Genomic DNA, 20,618 nt, shown 5'->3' with positions numbered 1-20,618 from the left:
GTCTGTCTGTGTGTCTGTCTCTGTGTGTGTCCGTCCCTGTGAGTGTCCGTGTGTGTCTGTCTGTCTGTCTCAGTGTCTGTGTGTCTGTCTCTGTGTGTGTCCGTGTGTGTCTGTCTGTCTGTCTCAGTGTCCGTGTGTGTGGGTCTGTGTGTGCGATTGTGTGTCTGCGTGCCCATGTGGTGTGTCTGTAGGAGTGTGTGTGTGTCTGTCTCTGTGTGTGTCCGTGTGTGTGTGAGTGTGTTTGTCTCAGTGTCCGTGTGTGTCTGTATGAGTGTGTGTCTGTCTGTGTGTGCGATTGTGTGTATGTGTGCCCATGTGGTGTGTCTGTATGAGTGTCTGTGTGTCTGTCTCTGTGTGTGTCCGTGTGTGTCTGTCTGTCTGTCTCAGTGTCCGTGTGTGTGGGTCTGTGTGTGCGATTGTGTGTCTGCGTGCCCATGTGGTGTGTCTGTCTCAGTGTGTGTCTGTCTGTGTGTGTGTGTGTGTCCATGTGAATGTGTCTGTGTGTATGTGTGTGTCCGTCTCTGTGTGTGAGGGTGTGTGTCCAGTGAGTGTCTCTGTGTGTGTGTGTCTTTCTCTGTGTGTGTGTGTATGTGTGAGAGAGAGAGTGAAATATGCGGAAATGTTCTCCTTAAGGTTTGAAGAGCCCAGGTCAGGCCAGAAGGCAGAGGTGTCGGCTGGGGTTTAGCAAGGGAATAGTGAGACGAGCTTGAGGAGATTTGACATTCCTGCGGCATCTTGGTGCACCACAGAGCCACCCAGCTCATGCAGGTCCCACAGGAGGCAGAGGAACACTGGCCAGAGGCAACGGGGCAAATCCCTCCTCTTATGATAAAGCCCCGGGACAATGAACTCTCATGCAGAGCTGAGGAGATCTCAGGCTTTAAACTCATCTAAAAAAATCCACCCTGCCCCTTCCCCAGCTGCCTGCTTTTCTGTCTCAGAGCGACGCGGGGCTTCGCTGACCATGCTGCGTTTCATCCGATCTGTCCAGGAGGAAAATCGTCCAGAGCCAACTAACAAGTAAGGGACAGAATTTCAGAAGTGGAGATGAGAGTTAGGCACCTAGGTTATCTCCTGCTAAACGGTGAAATCAATTTTAAAAGTGTCCTGATTATAAACTTCTTTAAAGCTTTATTGGACGCATATCTCCCCGTAAAACTCAAAATAGAGGGTGTCAGGTAATCAGCCCTCTTCTCTCAACTGCAGCTGACTCACCAGGGTGGACGTGACGAAAATCTTCGCCACTGAGGAAAAAAGCCTCCAGACCTAGCCTGCCTGGAGCATACACCACAGACTGCCAGGCACGGGAGAGTATTTACACTGTATCCTTGCAGCAGCTCCTTGGAGGTCACAAAGTCCACTGGGAACTCAACTGGAGGCTGAGTCTGAACACAGGCTAATCAGGCAAAGAGGTCACATACAGTAGCAAGAGCCCTGTGGCTTTTGTTGCTTGTATCCATTATCCTACATGAAAACATCAGAAAATAAGAATAACGAGGAGTCCCCTGGCACCTTAAAGATGAACAGATTTAACAAATTCAAATTGGTTAGTCTGTAAGGTGCCACCGGACTCCTGGTTGTTTTTGTGGATACAGACTAACATGGCTACCCCCGATAGAAAATAAGAACGGACACACTGAGTCAGACCAGTTCCATCGAGCCCAGTATCCTGCCCTGTGTCAGTGGCCAGGGCCCAGGTGCTTCACAGGGAATGAACAGAACAGGGCAATTATCAGTTGATCCATCTCCTGTCGTTCACTCCCAGCTTCTGGCAAGCAGGGGCTAGAGAAACTCAGAGCATGGTTTTGCATCGCTGCCCATCTTGACCTCCAAAAAATCTCGTGCTTTTTTGAATCCTGTTATAGTCTTGGCCTTCACAACGTCCCCTGGCTATGAGTTCCACAGGTTGTACATTGTGTGAAGAAGTCCTACATTATGCTTTTTTTTAAACCTGCTGCCTATTAATTTAATTGGGTGACCCTGGTCTCTGTGTTATGGGAAGGAGTAAATGACACTTCCATATTCACTTTCTCCACACCAGTCATGATTGTATAGACCTCTGTCATAACCCTGCCCCCCCCCCCCCCCCCCCCGCTTGTCTCTTTTCCAGGCTGAAAAGTCCCAGTCTTATTAATCTCTCCTCAGATGGAAGCTGTTCCATCCCCCTCATCATTTTTGTTGCCCTTTTCTGTACCTTTTCCAATTCTAATATATCTTTTTTAAGATAAGGTGACCAGAACTGCACTCAGGATTCAAGGTGTGCGTATGCCATGATTTATATAGAGGCGATATGATATTTTATATCTGATTATTTATCCCTTTCCTAATGGTTCCCAATATTCTGTTCACTTTTTTGGCTGCCACTGCAAATCGAGGGGATGTTTTCAGAAAACTATCCACAATGACTCCAGATCTCTTTCTTGAGTGGTAAAAGCTAATTTAGACCCTCTTGTTTTATATGTATAGTTGGGATTATGTTTTCCAGTGTGCATTTCTTTGCATTTATCAACATTGAATTTCATCTGCCATTGTGTTGCCCAGTCACCCAGTTTTGAGAGATCCTTTTGTAACTCTTCACAGTCAGCTTTGGGCTTAACTATCTTGAGTAATTTTGTATCATCTGCAAACTTTGTCATATCACTGTTTCCCCCTTTTTACCAGATCACTTATGAATCTGTTGAACAGTAGTGATCTCAGTACATACCCCTGAGGGACCCCACTATTTACCTCTCTCCCTTCTGAAAATTGACTATTTATTCCTACCCTTTGTTTTCTGTCTTTAACCCGTTACTGATCCATGAGAGGACCTTCCTTCTTGTTGCTTCTTATCCTATGACAGCTTACTTTGCTTATGAGCCTTTGATGCGGGACCTTGTCAAAGGCTTTTTGAAAGGCCAAGTCCATGATATCCACTGGATCACCCTTGCCCATATGTGTGTTGACACCCTCAAAGCATTCTAGTAGATTGGTGAGGCATGATTTCCCTTTACAAAAGGCAAGTTGACACTTCCCCAACAAATCGTGTTCATCTATGGGTCTGAGAATTCTGTTCTCTACTATGGTTTCAACCAATTTGCCCAGTGGTGAAGTTAGCCTTAGCAGCCTGAAATTGCCAGGATTGCTTCTGGAGCCTTTTTTTAAACACTGGCATTGCATTAGCTATCCTCCAGTCATTTGGTACAGAAGCTGATTTAAATGGTAGGTTACATACCCATGTGACCCGTGACCGCAGATCTACTCTCTAGAGAGACACAGTTACCCTGGATCACACCCAGTACAACATGGCTGGGACCCACACGGACTATTGGATACTCAGTGAGAATAAAGGGGAGGGGAGCCCACATGGTGTCCTAGAGACGAGGCAAATATGGAGGAGCACGATACCTTGTGAACCATGGGTCACAGAGTGGGAAGTACAAGTCTGGCTCTCTGGATGGAAAGAAGCCATGAATAGGAACAGACCCCCACCCACACCCACACAAGGGACACAAAGCAGGTGTAAAGGGCACCCATGGGGCATCTTAGGCACCCTGTGCGTGTGTGTGCGAGCAGCTTTGCGGAGTACCTGGATCCTGGGTACTCCGGGGTGGGGGTGGCCCCTCTATAGCCCTTTCCAAAGCCCACCTTTGAGAGCGGGTGTGAGAATGTGGCTGTCTGGATGCACTGCATGTGAGACTGGGTCCCTCACCCCTAGCACCCAAGGCCTGGTGCACGGTAATAGACTCAGCCCGGCTCTGCAGCCCTTTGTGTGCAGAGCTCCCAAGCCCCATTTTAAGATGGGGGTTTAAAGTCTTGTTGTTTATTTTTAGTGCCTGGTTCCCACCCCCTGAGGTCCTAGGCAGTGAGAGACACAAAGTAACAGATAGACCTTGCCCTAACACACACAAATGTGGGGGAGATGAAAGCGAGACAGAGAAGGGAAGAGACGCACCCAAGGTCACAAAGCCAGTCACTGGCAGAGCTGAGCTTTAGAGCCCAGGTCTCCGGGCTCCCAGTCCAGTGCCCTGTGTCTGCTGCAAAACAGACTCCCCAAACCATCACTTTCCCCAGCTCTCCACGGGCACCACTAGCTCGTTGTCTAAACCTTTCTCTCTCCGTCCAACGACATGGTAGCACGGGACTAGCATAGAGGGGCGCGGTCAACGCAACCCCGCCCAGGACTGAGGCTGTCATCGTCACTGAGCCAGGCTGGGTAGTTATTCCAGCCCTTCCTTGGATCTGCAGCAGAGCAGTGTCCGGAGGGGCTCTCAGCCCTCTGCACTGACTTATCAGCATGCCAGCATGTTATCACTGCCTCTGGCGAGGGAGCGCTAGGTTGAAAACCATCAAGCCCACGGAGCGGGCAGCCACAGTCTGGCCCTGAATGTGTTGTAATTAACACCAGGCAGGGAGATGAGATCGACGTTGATGCCAAGGGGCAGCATCCTTCAACTTAAATACCTGTGGGGACTAAAAGAGAACAGACCGTGCCGTTGGGGAGAGTGCCGCACTTTGGATGTTAATTTATTTGTGTAATACACAGGGCTGATTTCTTAAATGTTAACAGCTCGGCCCATGTTAGATTGAAAGTCATGGAGAAGCAACGGTGCACTGACTCTGGTACTGCTGGGAAAAAGACCAGATAAGAATCTGCTGCTGGAATGGCTGGTGTGGTCTTGCTGTATTATTATTGTATTTGCATTGCTTTTATTTATAAGACATTTGCAATATCCCCCAGCTCCAAATATGAACGAGTCTAGAACAGTCATACAATGTCAATTCAAGTTTAACACCACCTGCGTCGTACAAAGAATTGTGCATAATCAATGAATAAAATAGAGAACAAACATCCCCCGAAAGGCCACAATTCACCCACCTAATCTCAGACTTTGTGGCCTCTCTTTTTTCATGCTCAGCCAACCACCCGATAGAGAAATCATGGCCTAAAGTTTCAAATGAGATATGAGATTTTGGTTGCTTCCATTTTTAGGTGCCCAATCGGAGATGTCTTCAAAGTGTTGATTTTCAGAGAACAAATGCCCAACCCTTTTTGAAAATCAGGCCCTTTGCAGTGCCTCCAATTTGGTACCCCAGAACTGAAGACCCCCAAATCACTAGCCACTTCTGAAACTTTAAGACACCCATCCATCCATCCTCTTGCAAACCAAAGAGATATACACCAGAAACCATCTCACACCCAGGTTGGGATAGTTACCTAGAGAACATTTTGAGGATGCTCTTTCGAATCTCCTTGGTTTTTATACTGTAAACGATGGGGTTTATCACAGGGGGCACAAAGAGGTAAACACTGGACAGCAGAACGTGGACCAGCGGCGGGGAGTTCTCGCCATACCTGTGTATGATAGAGACTGTGATCATCGGAATGTAGAATATTAAGACAGCACAGACGTGGGAGACGCAGGTGTTCAGGGCCTTGAGACGCCGCCCCCCAGAGGCAAGACTGAAGATGGTTATCATAATCAGAATGTAGGAGATGACAATAAGCAACAAATCTATTCCGAAGACAATGAGAACAGCACATAAGCCATAGATGTTATTGATGGTGATATCCGCACATGCCAGCCTCATCACGTCTGAATGCAGACAGTAGGCGTGGGAGAGGGCTTTAGCATGGCAGAAAGGTAAGCGTTTAATAAGAATGGGTAATGGTAAAACCACACCAAAGCTTCTGATCACAATGGCCAGCCCGATTCTCACGATCCTGGGGTTGGTCAAGATGGCCGCATAGCGCAGTGGGTCACAGATGGCGACAAAGCGATCGAACGACATGGCCAGTAAAATCCCTGACCCCATGTTGGAAAAGGAGTGAATGAAAAACATCTGGGCTAGGCAGGCGTCAAATGCGACATCTGTGACATCGAAGCAGAAGGTGCTGAGCACCGTGGGCAGGGTCGACAGCGAGACACCAAGGTCGTTGATCGACAACATGCAAAGGAACAAATACATGGGCTGATGGAGACGCCGGTCTTTCCAGATAATGCAGAGAACAGTGCAATTCCCTACCATGGCGGTGACGTAGAACACACAGAAAGGGATCGAGATCCAGTGATTAGCAGCTCCCAGGCCCGGGAACCAGGACAGTTGGAACGTTGCAGGCTGGAAGTTGGTGCTATTGAAATCTGTCATGATGAGCAGTCGCTGTCCCGGTCAGCTCCAATCCCCTGTGTAAATGTAAAATGAACCCGTGAGTTGCCCTGTGATTAGAGAAGAGGAAAGGTCAGTGCAGGGCCCCTGTACCACAAATCCTTAGTCACACTGACAGCTCTTACCTGTTCTCAGTTGTCTCCAGGCGCCACCATGATACAAATAATATACCGGGGTGGTAATCGTTACTTCCAGGGACCAGCTTCACCTAAAAGACAGGCTGCAGTTCTCAGCTCTGTGTCAAGTGTGGTTCATTCGGAAGTATTGTACCTGGCCCCATACGTTCCCATGGCTGCTATCCCCGACGCACCCGCGGCACACCTGACACGGTGCTGTAGCCGGGGTGGTCCCGGGACAGGAGGGAGACAGGGTGGGGGAGGGAATATCTTCGATCAGACCCACTCCAGTTGGTGAGAGACAGTGACAAGCCTTTGAGCTCCCACTGAGCTCTTCTGCAAGGCTGGGACAAGCCTTCAGGCCTGCAGACGAGCTCTGTGTGAGCTCGAAAGCTCGTCTCTCTCACCAACCGAAGTTGGTCCAGTCAAAGATATTCCTTCCCCCATCTTGTCTGTCTGATGTTCCTTATACAGCATCTGAGACCTGACTTCATCCCTGCCAGCCCCCTGCCACGCCAGCTCCGCCGCTGGCCTTCAGGAACCCCTCTTCGTGATGAGGGCGACAAGTCCAGGGCCAGGCCTTGCTAGGCGCAAGGGAGGGCAGAGTCACTGGGCGCTCAGTCCAGCAAAGCGCTCCCCTCCAGTGGGGCTACTCCTGAGCTTCATTGCTCTGAGGGCTCGGGGCCTGCAGGCTCTGCACCCTGCAGGATGGAGCCCTGGCTGAGCCAAGGGAATCCCTGCAGGGCAATTCCCACCCCCAAACTCTGCCCCACCCAAGATTTTTCAAGCAACATTTGAGATGAAAAATGTGCCCTAAATCTAAGCAGGCAGCCAGGTAAAGAAGCAGGTACCTGCCCTGTGCGGGTCCATTCTCACCCACACCTATCACACCGACAGCATGTGAAACAAGCGCACTGGGAGATCACATGAGGCAAATGCAGGGCAGCTCTTAAGTGAAGGGTCTCTGGGTGCCCGTCCTACAATCAGACCCTCGCAGACAGGCTCCTGCCGAGCCCCCTAGAATGGGCTGCACACAGGCAACGGGGGTCCAGTCAGTAGGATCTGATTGATTGCAAGCGATTGCATCGTGATTGCAAGATCAGGGCCTATTATAGTACATATCACATGTGTGCACTAGGGCACATGCATCCCACGCATATGGTCCATACTTTCCCAGGCGTGCCTTGCAGCATGTCTCCAATTTCCTGCTGTGCACATGGATACTGGCAGCTTTCCAGTCTGAAATCTCTTGCTAGATTGCGGCCGTGCCTGAAATAAGATTCCATATGCAGGGGGCCAGGTTCACTCAATGCTCGGTCTCCCGGGTGCCAGCAGGTTGCACAAGGGCCAGGAGGACAAGGACTCATTTTAAGACCCTCTGTCCTGGTGTCGTTGCCATTTGGGACAATAAACCATAAGACGATTCCAGTGTGGTAAATGCTGTGAACGCTCCTGCTCCGACGCCCTGTGCCACAGAGGCCCCCCCGATCTCTCAAGGAACTAACAGGCTTGGAGGAATGTCTGAAGCTGCGGCACCGTCGGGTGCATCTTGGGAGCGGAAAGTTTTTTAAAAGAGCACCTGCCCGACTGACTTGCCTGGCAATGACATTTTTGCTGAGCACAACCAGCCGCCCCTCGCCCTTCGCCTAGTACCCCTTCAGCCTACTCACCAGCAACACGCAGGGCCGCGGGAGCAGACAGACCTGCTCTTTACCAGGCATAAGGCTTCACTGGTCAAAGCGTGCGCCCGCTAGGCTCGCAGCGCAAGGGTAATTTTAATGGACCACTAATGAAAGTCATTTGGGGACCGTTCCATTAGTGGGGAATGTCTACAAGTATTTAAAGAAGGGAATAAAGCGAGGGGGGAGTTAACGATTAACTCAGAAGCACATGGAACTTACTCTGGGACCAGCCTTACCCAGCATGACACACAGGTAGACGGCAGAGCTGCTGGTTTCGTGCTCACGCCAGGGGTGCTGATGTTCGCGCAAGCCCCTGGCTCTCACCGGCATTCTTGCTTCCGGGGAGAGCTGGGAACCTGGCCATGAATGTATCAGCTGCCATGAATGAAGATTCAGTTAAAACCCCCTTGAGTTTGAACATCATGTTACGGGGTCCTCTTTCCGCTGCCAGCCAGGAGGGCCGCGCTGTCATCACGGGGTATGGCTGCGGCTCCCTGGACATACCCCAACTAGCTTCAACCTGGCTAGTGCTGGGTCTGGGAGCAGTGATGCTACGGTAATGTGCATGTCTGTGCTGGGGGGCCCTGGGCGTGTCTACCCAGTGTGCCAGGCCTGCAGCTTCGTTTCCTTGAGTCAGAGAGCCTCAGGCGAGTCTGACCTCCTGTAACTCACAGGCCACGAACCCCACCCAGCACCGCATGCTGAACTCAGCCACTGAAGTGAGACCAAAGTATTCCAGCCCTCGGGAGACTGGGCCCCAAGCGGCGCACAGGAGAGACCGAGGGGCACGAGGCCCCCACAATGGCAGGGAACTGAACAAGTGAGAGATACCCAGATAATCCTGGCAAGTGACCCCCCCACACACGCTGCAGAGGAAGGCGAAAAAGCCCCAAGGTCCCTGCTAATCTGATGTCCTTCCCAACCCTACATATGACAGTCGGACCCAGAGCAAGTGAGCAAGAACCAGGCATGCAAGCTGGTCTCTCTGAGAGAGAGAGCAATTAGTTCCACCTCAGACTCCCAGCTCTCCCCATCCAGTGCCCACTCTCCAGCTGTGACCATCTCGGGTGCTTCAGGGGAAGGAGATTAAAAACACCCAGAATGTATTGGGGGAGGGAGAATCCCTTCCTGACCCCTGCAGGGGGCTGGCTGGAGCCCTGAAGCATGAGCTTTAGGAACATAAACTGGAAGTGAGCCCCATGGTTGCTGAGCCCTGCCCCTACCATCACAAAATAGCTAGATTAAAGCTAGCCCGAGCTTTCGTCTTACTCTGTGATTGCAATATAGACATACCCAAAGGCAGAACATTGTCCAATGGCTGGAAATTGAAGCTAGCCAAATTCAAGGTGGAAATAAGATCTGCTGCAGTTCTAGTTACTGGGAGTGATAGTGTCAAATCCATAGCAGAGAAGAACAACATCCACTAGTGCAGGAATCACAAGATTCAGCCCCGTAGGGTGTGCTATGCAGGAGGTCAAACTGGCTGATCACACTGCGCCCTTTGGCTTCCTAATCAATGAAATGGTGACACAAAAGGAGAAACCTAGATTAAAATGTTCTTGAATGCTTCTGGATCCAGGTCCTAACGGATACAGCACAAGACGCACTATTAGCTGGTGTCTGCTAGCCCCCCCTCCCCCCCCGCCCCTCCGCCCCAATCCCACGTGTTCACCACCTCAACTCACTTTATAGGCTGGGAGATTTGTAATAAATAAAACTGATCTGTTTACATTTATGTTTCTTCTGGGTATACTTAGTTCATTCATTGTGTAGTTGAAATTCCTTCCTCCTGACTGAACAGAAAAAGCTTTATGATCTATAAATACAAATCCTCAGGGGGCATAAATTGACATGGCCCAAATTATCTAACTTGACATTAATAATGATTAAATATGAATGGTGACCAATAATATCTGCACCCACACAGAAGAGGCACAATATAAGGGAATTCAAGTGCATATTCAATCTTCTGCATTGGCCTATAGATCATAATTGTTATAGCACATGGAACCTTCCCATGTCTGCAGAAACTGTGAACTGTAGGCAAGCAAACCACTGGGGGGTAATAGGAGTCTATATAAGAAAAAAAGACCCAAAAATCTGGACTGTCACTATAAAATCAGGACATGTGTGAAAAAGCACTGTATCATAGGAAGACAGAGAAAATATTGAAAAAACAATTGTTTAAAGCCGTGAGATGTTCTTGGGATGCAATGCTCAAGACCGCCTTAACCGTCCCAAGACAATGAGCAACAGTCTAGCACCACTATGAGAATGGCTAAAGCCGAGCCCTACGTACTATTGAATGGGATATCGGCACACACCAGCTTGATCATATCTTGATGCAAACAATACAAATGAGAGGGCTCATGGGACCTACAGAACGGTGACCCCCTCAGCAGAAAGAGTAAGGGGAATGCTGCTAAGATGCATCTGCATAGACTAGCTATTCTGATCTTGGCTATCTTTAAAAAAAAGGGAAGAAGGAGGATCCTGGGAACAACAGGCCAGTCAGCCTCACCTCAGTCCCTGGAAAAATCATGGAGCAGGTCCTCAAAGAATCAATCCTGAAGCACTTGCATGAGAGGAAAGTGATCAGGAACAGCCAGCATGGATTCACCAAGGGAAGGTCATGCCTGACTAATCTAATCGCCTTTTATGATGAGATTACTGGTTCTGTGGATGAAGGGAAAGCAGTGGATGTATTGTTTCTTGACTTTAGCAAAGCTTTTGACACGGTCTCCCACAGTATTCTTGTCAGCAAGTTAAGGAAGTATGGGCTGGATGAATGCACTATAAGGTGGGTAGAAAGCTGGCTAGATTGTCGGGCTCAACGGGTAGTGATCAATGGCTCCATGTCTAGTTGGTAGCCAGTGTCAAGTGGAGTGCCCCATGGGTGGGTCCTGTGGCCGGTTTTGTTCAATATCTTCATAAATGATCTGGAGGATGGTGTGGATTGAACTCTCAGCAAATTTGCGGATGATACTAAACTGGGAGGAGTGGTAGATACGCTGGAGGGGAGGGATAGGATACAGAAGGACCTAGACAAATTGGAGGATTGGGCCAAAAGAAATCTGATCAGGTTCAATAAGGATAAGTGCAGGGTCCTGCACTTAGGACGGAAGAACCCAATGCACAGCTACAGACTAGGGGCCGAATGGCTAGGCAGCAGTTCTGCGGAAAAGGACCTAGGGGTGACAGTGGACGAGAAGCTGGATATGAGTCAGCAGTGTGCCCTTGTTGCCAAGAAGGCCAATGGCAGTTTGGGATGTATAAGTAGGGGCATAGCGAGCAGATCGAGGGACGTGATCGTTCCCCTCTATTCGACATTGGTGAGGCCTCATCTGGAGTACTGTGTCCAGTTTTGGGCCCCACACTACAAGAAGGATGTGGCTAAATTGGAGAGAGGCCAGCGAAGGGCAACAAAAATGATTAGGGGTCTGGAACACATGACTTACGAGGAGAGGCTGAGGGAGCTGGGATTGTTTAGCCTGCAGAAGAGAAGAATGAGGGGGGATTTGATAGCTGCTTTCAACTACCTGAAAGGGGGTTCCAAAGAGGATGGCTCTAGACTGTTCTCAATGGTAGCAGATGACAGAACGAGGAGTAATGGTCTCAAGTTGCAGTGGGGGAGGTTTAGATTGGATATTAGGAAAAACTTTTTCACTAAGAGGGTGGTGAAACACTGGAATGCGTTACCTAGGGAGGTGGTAGAATCTCCTTCCTTAGAGGTTTTTAAGGTCAGGCTTGACAAAGCCCTGGCTGGGATGATTTAACTGGGAATTGGTCGTGCTTCGAGCAGGGGGTTGGACTAGATGACCTTCTGGGGTCCCTTCCAACCCTGATATTCTATGATTCTATGATTCTATTCTTGGGCTGGTGAGGATGGAGGCGTATCTCAGAGGGGGTCAGATGGTGACATATCTATCCAAGGCCATGGCCAGAAACACCGAAGATTCCAGGAAGGGAAATGAAAGAGCAAAATAAAACTGAGCAAAACAGACATCAAATTGAATTGCTCCGGAATTAAACCAGAATATACGCAGCACTATTGGCATCATGGACAGAGACAAACCCAGGTCGCTGACAGCCAGCATAGAAAGGAAATAGCCCACATGGGCTCATGCAGGCTTGGAGCTGTGTTTTATGACAAACAGAAACATGCAGTTTCCTACAAGTGATCTGATGTAAATAGAAGAGAAAGGGAGGGAAAGCCAGAGGCGAGCAGCTTCCAGCTGCCGGATGCCCATCAGGATGAATGTGGAAGGAGCCGCGCTGGTGCTGTTGAAAGATGACGTGGTATACGGGGGATAATCTGTATTAAAATGAACAAGTGAACAATAAGTGGTGAAAAGGAAATGTACAACTGAGCAACAAAACAAATGTATGTAAAGCCCAAACCTAAGCTAGCTGAATGCAGATTTACAGGAGGGTTAGAGATGGAAGATATACCAGAGGATTCCCTGTTCTGCCTCGAGTCACAGCACAGGCATGCTGGGAACATGCCACCAGGCATACATATGATGCACTTTACTATAGAAATGAATTATAGTCTCTACCCCATAAACCCCATTCCTTTTCTTCCAAAGTGCAACTTCATCTCCTGGTATTTGGAAAGTGTGCAGGGCAAACCTTCAAAAGGATTGTTTGGTCACTGAATAAATATTACATGTGTGAAAAATTGGGGGGAAACCGAACTGTGTATTTTAGTGTAACCTCCAGCTCCATTATCGGCACAGGGAAGCTTTCGGAAAAAGGGATGTATAAGACTAGAATGTCCAGACTGAAAGGGGCTCTGCTTTCAAGGATCGGAAACAACCGTGGATAATTTCAGAACCATATAAACAGGTGACAGCGATTTCATTCTGGATGCAGACTGGAGAACTGAAGGAAAAGCACTAGCCGTCAAAGGGGCTCTGGTCTCTTCTGAATGACAAATGCCCTAATCTGCTGGCTAAGAACTGAATGACGGATGCAGCAGCTCGGCACCTGCATTCTCTGTAAAGGATGTAAAGGCTCGATCCAAACCTCTGTGGAGTCAGCGGGAGTCTGTACTTTGACTTCACGGGTCTTTGAATCAAGCCCTGACAGCCCTGGGTCAAAGGACAGAGATTTTGCTTCTATACATGGAAAACCTGCCCCACAGTGAGAGACTTAATAAGATGAACCCAAGCACTGAATGGGGGAGACACTGCTGGGAGTAAGCGGCTCTGTAGTCTCGCAGACAAAGCAGAACAAGATCCAGCCAGTGGTTGGAACTGAAGCTAGACAAATTCAGACACAAAATAAGGTCCCAACCACTGGAGCAGTTTATTGAGAATTCTCCAGCGCTGGGAATCTTTGTATTCCGCTGGGGATTCTTCCTAAGCGCGGGCTGCAGTTGCCAGAGAACTGAGGCGCTTGACATAGGAACTGCGAGGAGAGAGTCTAAGTCTTGTGCTACACAGGGGGGGCGGCTAGATGAGCTGGCAATTGATGAACCATAGGAAAAAGCACAATTAACAAGTAAAGGAAGCAAACATGGGGTAACAGCTCCTATGTAAACTCGGTTTCAGAGTAGCAGCCGTGTTAGTCTGTATCCGCAAAAAGAAAGGGAGTATTTGTGCCACCTTAGAGACTAACAAATTTATTTGAGCATAAGCTTTCATGAACTACAGATCACTTCATCGGATGCATACTGTGGAAAATACAGTGGGGAGATTTATATACACAGAGAACATGAAACAATGGGTGTTACCATACACACTGTAAGGAGAGTGATCACTTAAGGTGAGCTATTACCAGCAGGAGAGCGGGGGTAGTGATACTTTTGTAGTGATAATCAAGGTGGGCCATTTCCAGCAGTTGACAAGAACATCTGAGGAAAAGTGGGAGGTGGGGGGAATAAACATGGGGAAATAGTTTTACTTTGTGTAATGACCCATCCCTCCCAGTCTCTCTTCGAGCCTAAGTTAATTGTATCCAGTTTGCAAACTAATTTCAATTCAGCAGTCTAACCCTAATGGGAGGAGTGAACTGATACTCTCAGTTGTGTCCTGCCAAAGACAGGCAGGGTAAAAACAGGAGAAGCCAAGCATGGTAGAACCAAAGGAGCTCTGAGGTGGTTGCCAGAACCCCTGGCATGCGTGTGGGGGTAAATGCTGATCACAAAAGTACATGTGTTAATGCAGCTGCGTTATCCCACCATCTTGCCTGTATTTCCCTCCCCATGAAACCCTTCATTGGCACCAAGAAGTTTTTCTGCCCTGGTGGACACAGTCACGGTGCCTGTGCGACTCTGAGTGTGCGGACTCCACCCCAAAATGGGGGGAGTGGATACGACCCCATCTGCTGCAGAGAGGTGGCTGCTTCCCCCCTCCCACCCCCGGCCCGAGGCCACGCTGAACTGCAGTGCCCCACACACCAGCCCTGGCTCACTATGCAGCACGAAGAGTGCGGGGAAACCACCTGGACAGCTGGCTTCCAGATCCCCACGTTTATTGACTATGTGCGAACACACCAGACCAGCTGTCTCTGGGCCCTGCCGCCCCAGCAGGGTTCTGCTGGCTTTTGACAGGGAAGAGACTAGAGGACACGCAAACTATTGAAAGATATTACCCAGTTCCCATCCACTCCAGCTACAATCAAGCTCTACGGGTGAACCCTCCCCCTCCCCCTCCCCCTCCCCCTCCCCCCGTGCAGGGACCCGGCATATGTGATTGTCACACACATATCACCACACTGGGCCAAACCCTGCTCTAATTGACAGCAGTGTAATCCTGAATCCATTTCATGCAGGTAATGCAGGTGCTCTGGATGTCATGGACATCAGCTCAGCAGCCCTATACACACTGGTATCCCCGGTCACTGGGAAAAGGGGTTTTCTTTAGCCTTTGTTTTCTAACCTCTTCCAGCACAAAGAGGTTACTAACCCTGGCAATAAAACAGTGGGATCTTCAGAATATGAACCAGAAGATACATTTGTAACAGGGAGCGCAATTCACCATTGAAACAAACTGCCAAGGAAAGCGGTGCATTCTACTCTTTCGGTCTACAAATCAGGTCTGGATCCTTTCTCAAAACGATTAATGAAACTCAAGTAATTGGGCTTAACACAGGGGTAAGCGGGTGAAATATAAGGGCCTGTGATAGCCAGGAGGTCAGTTTAGGAATTAGCAGCTCTGAGCAGACAGCTGAAAATTCCAGGAGAGTTTTCAGGGGCTGCACCTTTGAGGATCGAATGTTTTCAGCACCCTGGCCCAGATCGGCTGGGTTTTCACCCCGTAAATGATGGGGTTCAGTATGGGTGGAACCAGCATGTAGAGGTTGGCGAGAAGAATGTGGATGTGGCGGGGGACACTGCGCCCAAAGCAATGGCTTAAGAACGAGAAGAAGGCTGGTATGTAAAATATTAATATGATGCAGAAGTGGGAGTCGCAGGTGCGAAGAGCTTTGCGCCGGGCGTCCTTGGAGGGAAGCCGGAAGACGGCCCTGAGGATCAGAGCGTAGGACACAGAGATAAAGATAGTATCTAACCCTATGGCTAAGAAAGGGACAATCAAACCGTACACAATAATGACTGTGATGTCGGCACAGGCCAGCCGGGCTATGCCCATGTGCTCACAGTAGGTGTGATGGACGATGTGGTGACCATGGTGTGGTAACCTTTTAAGGAACAAGACAAATGGGAGGGCCACACACGCGCTCCTGAGAATGCTTGCTCCCCCTATTCTCCTTACCAGGGGCTTTGTTACTACAGCTCTGTACCTCAGGGGGGTCACAGGTGGCAACGTACCGATCAAATGCCATGGCCAGCAGGATGGCCGACTCCAGAGCAAAAAACGCATGGACAAAGAACATCTGGGTGAGACAGGCAGCAATTTCCCCAGCCTTGAACCAGAGCATGAGCAAAATTTCTGGCACCGTGGTGGAACTGAGAATGAGATCCGAGGTAGCCAAGATGGAGAGGAAAAGGTACACGGGCTGCTGCAGGCTTCGCTCCACCAGTACGACTACGAGCACCCCGGTTTTCCCGAGCAGAGAAACGATGTACATGGAGCACAAGGGGACAGAGATCCAGATGTGGGCCGCTTCCAGCCCTGGGATGCCCATCAGGATGAAGAGGTGTGAGCCAATGTCAGTACTGTTGATAGCTGACATGGCAGGCGTCCTGTGTCCTAGGCCACTTCCGAAAATTTTGCTCCCTGCAAGATCAAGAGGAGGAGAAATTTCGCATTTAGCTGGTAGTTGAAGATAATCTTATTGCTGAAACGCTTCTGCCAAGGTACCTCTCTGGGCTCCTGCTATCTGCGCTCCTCCTGTTTGCGTATGGCTTTATCTTCCCCACGCCCCTGGGAGGCCGGTCAGTATTACCATCCTCATTTCATGAGGCACATAGAGATTAACACCCCGACTAAACTCACAGATATCAGCGACTTTGTACATGAGTGCACTTCCACTGAGTTCAATGGGAAGTGGGCATAGTTCCTTAGACATGTGATTTCAGAGGCAGGGCCTTAATTCGTAAAGGAAGATTAAAAACATAACATTCCCCTCCCGCAAATAGTAAACAATTGTCTAGTTAAGCCTCCGGTGTACAGCCGGTCTGAGTATCTCCGGCTATGAGCCGAGTAATAATAAATACCTGTGCGTGGCTGGGGTAAGCGCTCACCGGCAGGTCAGGGGCTGCTGTATTTTCCCCTGACAAGTGCAGCAAAATGCAGACGGAGCCCCAGCACCACTCAGGGTCTGTAGCTGTTGGAGATCAGGGAGGATTTATACATTGTCCTTCGAATCCATTGGGCTTGAGATTGGTCCCCTGAGTCTGGCCCTAAGAGCAACAACAAAGCAAATTAACCTTCTCACTCCTAGCTCCCTCTCCCTTTACACTCCCCTTGGCTCTGGAGTACCTGCACACCTGGCATCCCTTTGATTGTCCTGTTCTCAGGTGTGGTATCTCCCTAGGCATGCAAATACCAGGGGGCCTATGCCGATGTTGGTTTCAATGCTGACCGTGTGCCCGTTCTACGCAGTGCATAGGGCAGCCCTGCTGGACTGAGAAGGGGTGGGTCTGGGCCCCCCAAGGGATAAAATGTTAACAAAGCCCTTTTTTACTATTACTTAGTTCAGCACGTCTGAGGTTCTGAGTCAAGTAATCACTGGCTTATTCCTACTGTAACAACCACCATTACAAATCTTCAAAGCCATCTGTTAAGGACAGACAGACACCAAGAAAATCAGCTAACACACTTGAAATGTAAAGTATTAAGAAAAAAATCTGCATGTAGCAATAGCCCTTGTCCCCTTTACAGTCCCTGATCCAGGACAGGGATTTGAAGCTGGGTCTCTCGTACGCCAGGTGAGAGCCCTGACCGCTGGGCTATTCGATTCTCTCTTGCTTGTGCTCTTTGCCTGGTGTTTTTTGGGGGTGGGGGGGGGGAGCATGAACACTTTCTAAAGGGCTCACTTTTGTTCTGCACCAGAGTGAAACCAGATTTAAACCTATTTTGCCATTGGAATCGTTGTTTTCCAGCCAGCCCTGGTAATGTCACGGAGGTCTCTCTCTCTGGCCCAGTCTCTGAAAGGACGTCTCTCAGGATCAGCATGATCCTACCAGGGTCCCAGGAGACCGGGGTGATGGCAGCAGCCATGATGAGAAAGTTTGTTCCTTCCAGTTCATCCATCCCCCTTACTCCCACTCGCTGATCCCCAGTAAACAATGCCCAAGAAGGGGCAGCCCCCTCCCGCCACTGATAGTCCCTAATCACTGATTTCAGCCCCGAACATCTCCTCCCCATTCGAGACTCTTTCAGATCGTTGTCATGCCAACCCATGACTTTACCAGGAGCCCTGATGGCTCCCTGGGCACAGGTCTTTTAACTTCAACCCTCCGGCTTGGGGCTGTTTATTCCTCCCAGACCATGGTCTGTCAGAGGCTGAGCTGGACTCTGGAACAGCTTAGAGAGCAGCTCCGTACAGGACAGCGCCGGCCCCTGAGCATCTACCCTGGGAAGGGCGATAACCCGCCAGCCCTGCGTGGAACCTCAGCAGGAGGAACCGGAATCTGCCTTGCCCAGCCCATCGAGCATCCTGGTGGCTGTGGGTACCTGAGGGTCTGGCCACCCCCCCCCCCGAATCCAGCTACCCATCACCCCACTCCAAGCAGCCTGAGGACCCAGTGGCAGGGGGCCCTGGGTAGGGTGACCCAGGGTGAAGCAAGTGTGAAAAAGCAGGACAGGGGGTGGGGGCAATAGGAGTCTATATAAGAAAAAGGAAAAGGAGTACTTGTGGCACCTTAGAGACTAACCAATTTATTTGAGCATGAGCTTTCTGTAGCTCACGAAAGCTCATGCTCAAATAAATTGGTTAGTCTCTAAGGTGCCACAAGTACTCCTTTTCCTTTTGCGAATACAGACTAACACGGCTGTTACTCTGAAACCTGTCATTATATAAGAAAAAAGACCCAAAAATCGGGACTGTCACTATAAAATCAGGACATCTGGTCTCCCTAGCCCTGGGGCATGGCTGGGTGGCTAGCCAGTCTCATACACTCATCGGTTTTGAAGCCAGAAGGGTCAGGGGTCTCCTACAGGAGCAGGCGGGCAAGGCTCTGTGGCCTGTGAAGTGCAAGAGGTCAGACTAGATGATCTGACAATGGATTGAGAAGCAGGGAGCACGGACCATCGCAGGGCCAGCGTCTCCACACAGATGGGACACCGATACAGGATAGCCAAGTTCCCAGTTATCCGCACAGGTCTCACGCTGGCAGTCTGGAGCCAAAGGGACCCCTGCCACTGGCTCCTCAGGCTTCTGGGTTAACACACATCAGTACCCAAGGGAGTGACGGGCCAGCTGCCTTCGGAGTGGGCCCCCATTGTGCTGAGGGAACCAAAGGGGGCCTTTTAGTGTAAAATTAAGGGAGACTCAAACCCACACTTCAGATCAAAGCTGAACACCTTAACCCCGAGCCACTGGACCGGCCCAGCTGCTGGCGGAGAGCTGGGTCCCCGCAGAGTTAGTGGGCGTTCTGCCACTGACTCCCCTGGAACCAGGACCCCAGTCCCAAGAGATGGATGGTGGGGTCCCAAGAGATGGTTGGGGTGGCAGACATGATGGTGAAACTTGCTCCTGTGGCCAATTTCCCGTCCCCCAGTCTCTTTCCTTAAGGACCTAGAGAGGTAGTGATGGGCAGGACAGCCCCTCCCCTCATTGTTCTGCCCACCAATTAGGCCTAATTTCGGACATAATTTTGGGTCATTAATTTCCAGTCCCCCACTGTTCTTGTTTACCAGACACAATCTTTACCCCGTCCTTGAGTTACATAAGGAGACCTTTTTGTTTGTACTAATTCAATCTTTCTGTCTCCCTGTCATACCTTTTCCCATCAACGTTTGTTATTACGGGTCACTGTTGCACCCTGTGAACTGCCACGTATGGTTTACAGCTGAGCTCACATTTCAGGTAAGGTTGTAGGCCCAATTATTATAACAACATCCACAGGGGCTGTGGGAGACCCAGGATCTGGTCCCCCAGCTCTAATGACTAATTATTTATACACCGTGGAACAACTTCACTGGGAGAGAGACTGAGCGAGCCCATAGCAGCCTATCCCAGAGCCCAGTGGTCGGGGCGCACCTCCTGAGAGGTGGGAGACCCCAGTGCAAATCCTCGCTCCCTCTCAGCCAGAAGGGGAAACTGAACCTGCATCTCCTGCATCTCATGTGGGTGCCCCAACCACTTAGCTAAAAGTTATAAGCTGGGCACTGGCAGCATCTCTGTCTAGATTTTGAATGGGACCCAGCCCGTTAGGTGGCCTCTGAGCAAACGCATTGGATTGGGCCCTGCGGGTGAGCAAGGCAGGGGAGCACCTATCTTCCCCGGTTCGTGGAGTGCACTGGGGTGTAGGCGGGATAGGTAGCTGTCCAGCTGCCTAGAGGCGGGCAGCAATCCCTGTGTCCAGAGACAGAAACAGAGGCTCCTAGGGAAAGTTCACAGCATAAATGTCGGCACGAAGGGAGTTTAGGAGCCTATAGAGTTCAGTGACAGCTGAGCAGGTGTTTGTGGATCCCAGTGGGGCCTAAAACTGGGACTAAGGTGCCTAAATCTGGGATTTAGGTGTGGGAGTACCTGTGTGGATCTGGGCCCATATCTCATTGTCTTGTATGTGGTATGGCTCTCAGCACGCATGTGGTATGAACAGAGTAAGAAGGATCGCCTTGTCTTCGGTTTGGTCTTTCTTTCTTTCTTTCTTTCTTTCTTTCTTTCTTTCTTTCTTTCTCTTTGTCTGTGTGTGCTGCAGCATTTGTTTGTTTCAATTCCTTCCTCACTCTCATTTGGGACTCAAAGGAGCATCAGCCATTCCTGACACCTGGGAATCACTGAGGTTGCCTTAACCACTAGCTGGCCAGAAAACGCAGCGGGTAACTGCCCTGGGTTAACCCTCAACATGCCCCACCTGGCTTCTGAAGAAAGCAGAGTCGGGCCTGACGGGACCAGAGGGGAAGTAGATAAAAAGAGCCCTCCCAGTTTTGGGGTAGGGAGGGGTAGTTAAAAGGCTGGCAGGTGCTGGCTGCCTGATCCCAAATGCTGGGGCAATTAAGCTACATTTGCTGGGGCTAATGCCGTGGAGGCGGCAGGCTGCATAAACCCAACTGGGGAGCCTGATCGGTGACTTAAGGGTGTTTTTGTTTTGGTGCAT

At 50.0% G+C, this 20,618-nt stretch overlaps 1 protein-coding gene and 1 pseudogene across 1 annotated transcript; both read right to left on the bottom strand.

Annotated features, from left to right (window-relative positions):
• Nucleotides 1-4,747: 4,747 nt before the first annotated feature.
• On the bottom strand, nt 4,748-7,979 carry LOC125642489 (olfactory receptor 51I1). Its single transcript, XM_048863998.2, has 2 exons — nt 7,931-7,979; nt 4,748-6,161 (listed from the first exon to the last, which is right to left on the bottom strand). The coding sequence occupies exon 2, from the start codon at nt 6,124-6,126 to the stop codon at nt 5,191-5,193; it is 936 nt and encodes a 311-aa protein (XP_048719955.2). The 5' UTR covers nt 6,127-6,161; nt 7,931-7,979; the 3' UTR covers nt 4,748-5,190.
• Nucleotides 7,980-14,625: 6,646 nt separating this feature from the next.
• LOC125642159 (olfactory receptor 52D1-like) lies at nt 14,626-16,750 on the bottom strand (annotated as a pseudogene).
• Between the last annotated feature and the right edge of the window lie 3,868 nt (nt 16,751-20,618).

The sequence above is a fragment of the Caretta caretta genome, chromosome 1 (genome assembly GCF_965140235.1).
Source record: "Caretta caretta isolate rCarCar2 chromosome 1, rCarCar1.hap1, whole genome shotgun sequence".
NCBI lineage: Eukaryota > Metazoa > Chordata > Testudines > Cheloniidae > Caretta > Caretta caretta.
The sequence above is the reverse complement of the archived record's forward strand: the minus strand, read 5'-3'. Positions and strand labels throughout refer to the sequence as shown.

Coding starts and splice junctions, on each gene's coding strand:
- LOC125642489 (XM_048863998.2), bottom strand. CDS start 6,126: ATGACAGATTTCAATAGCACCAACTTCCAGCCTGCAACGTTCCAACTG.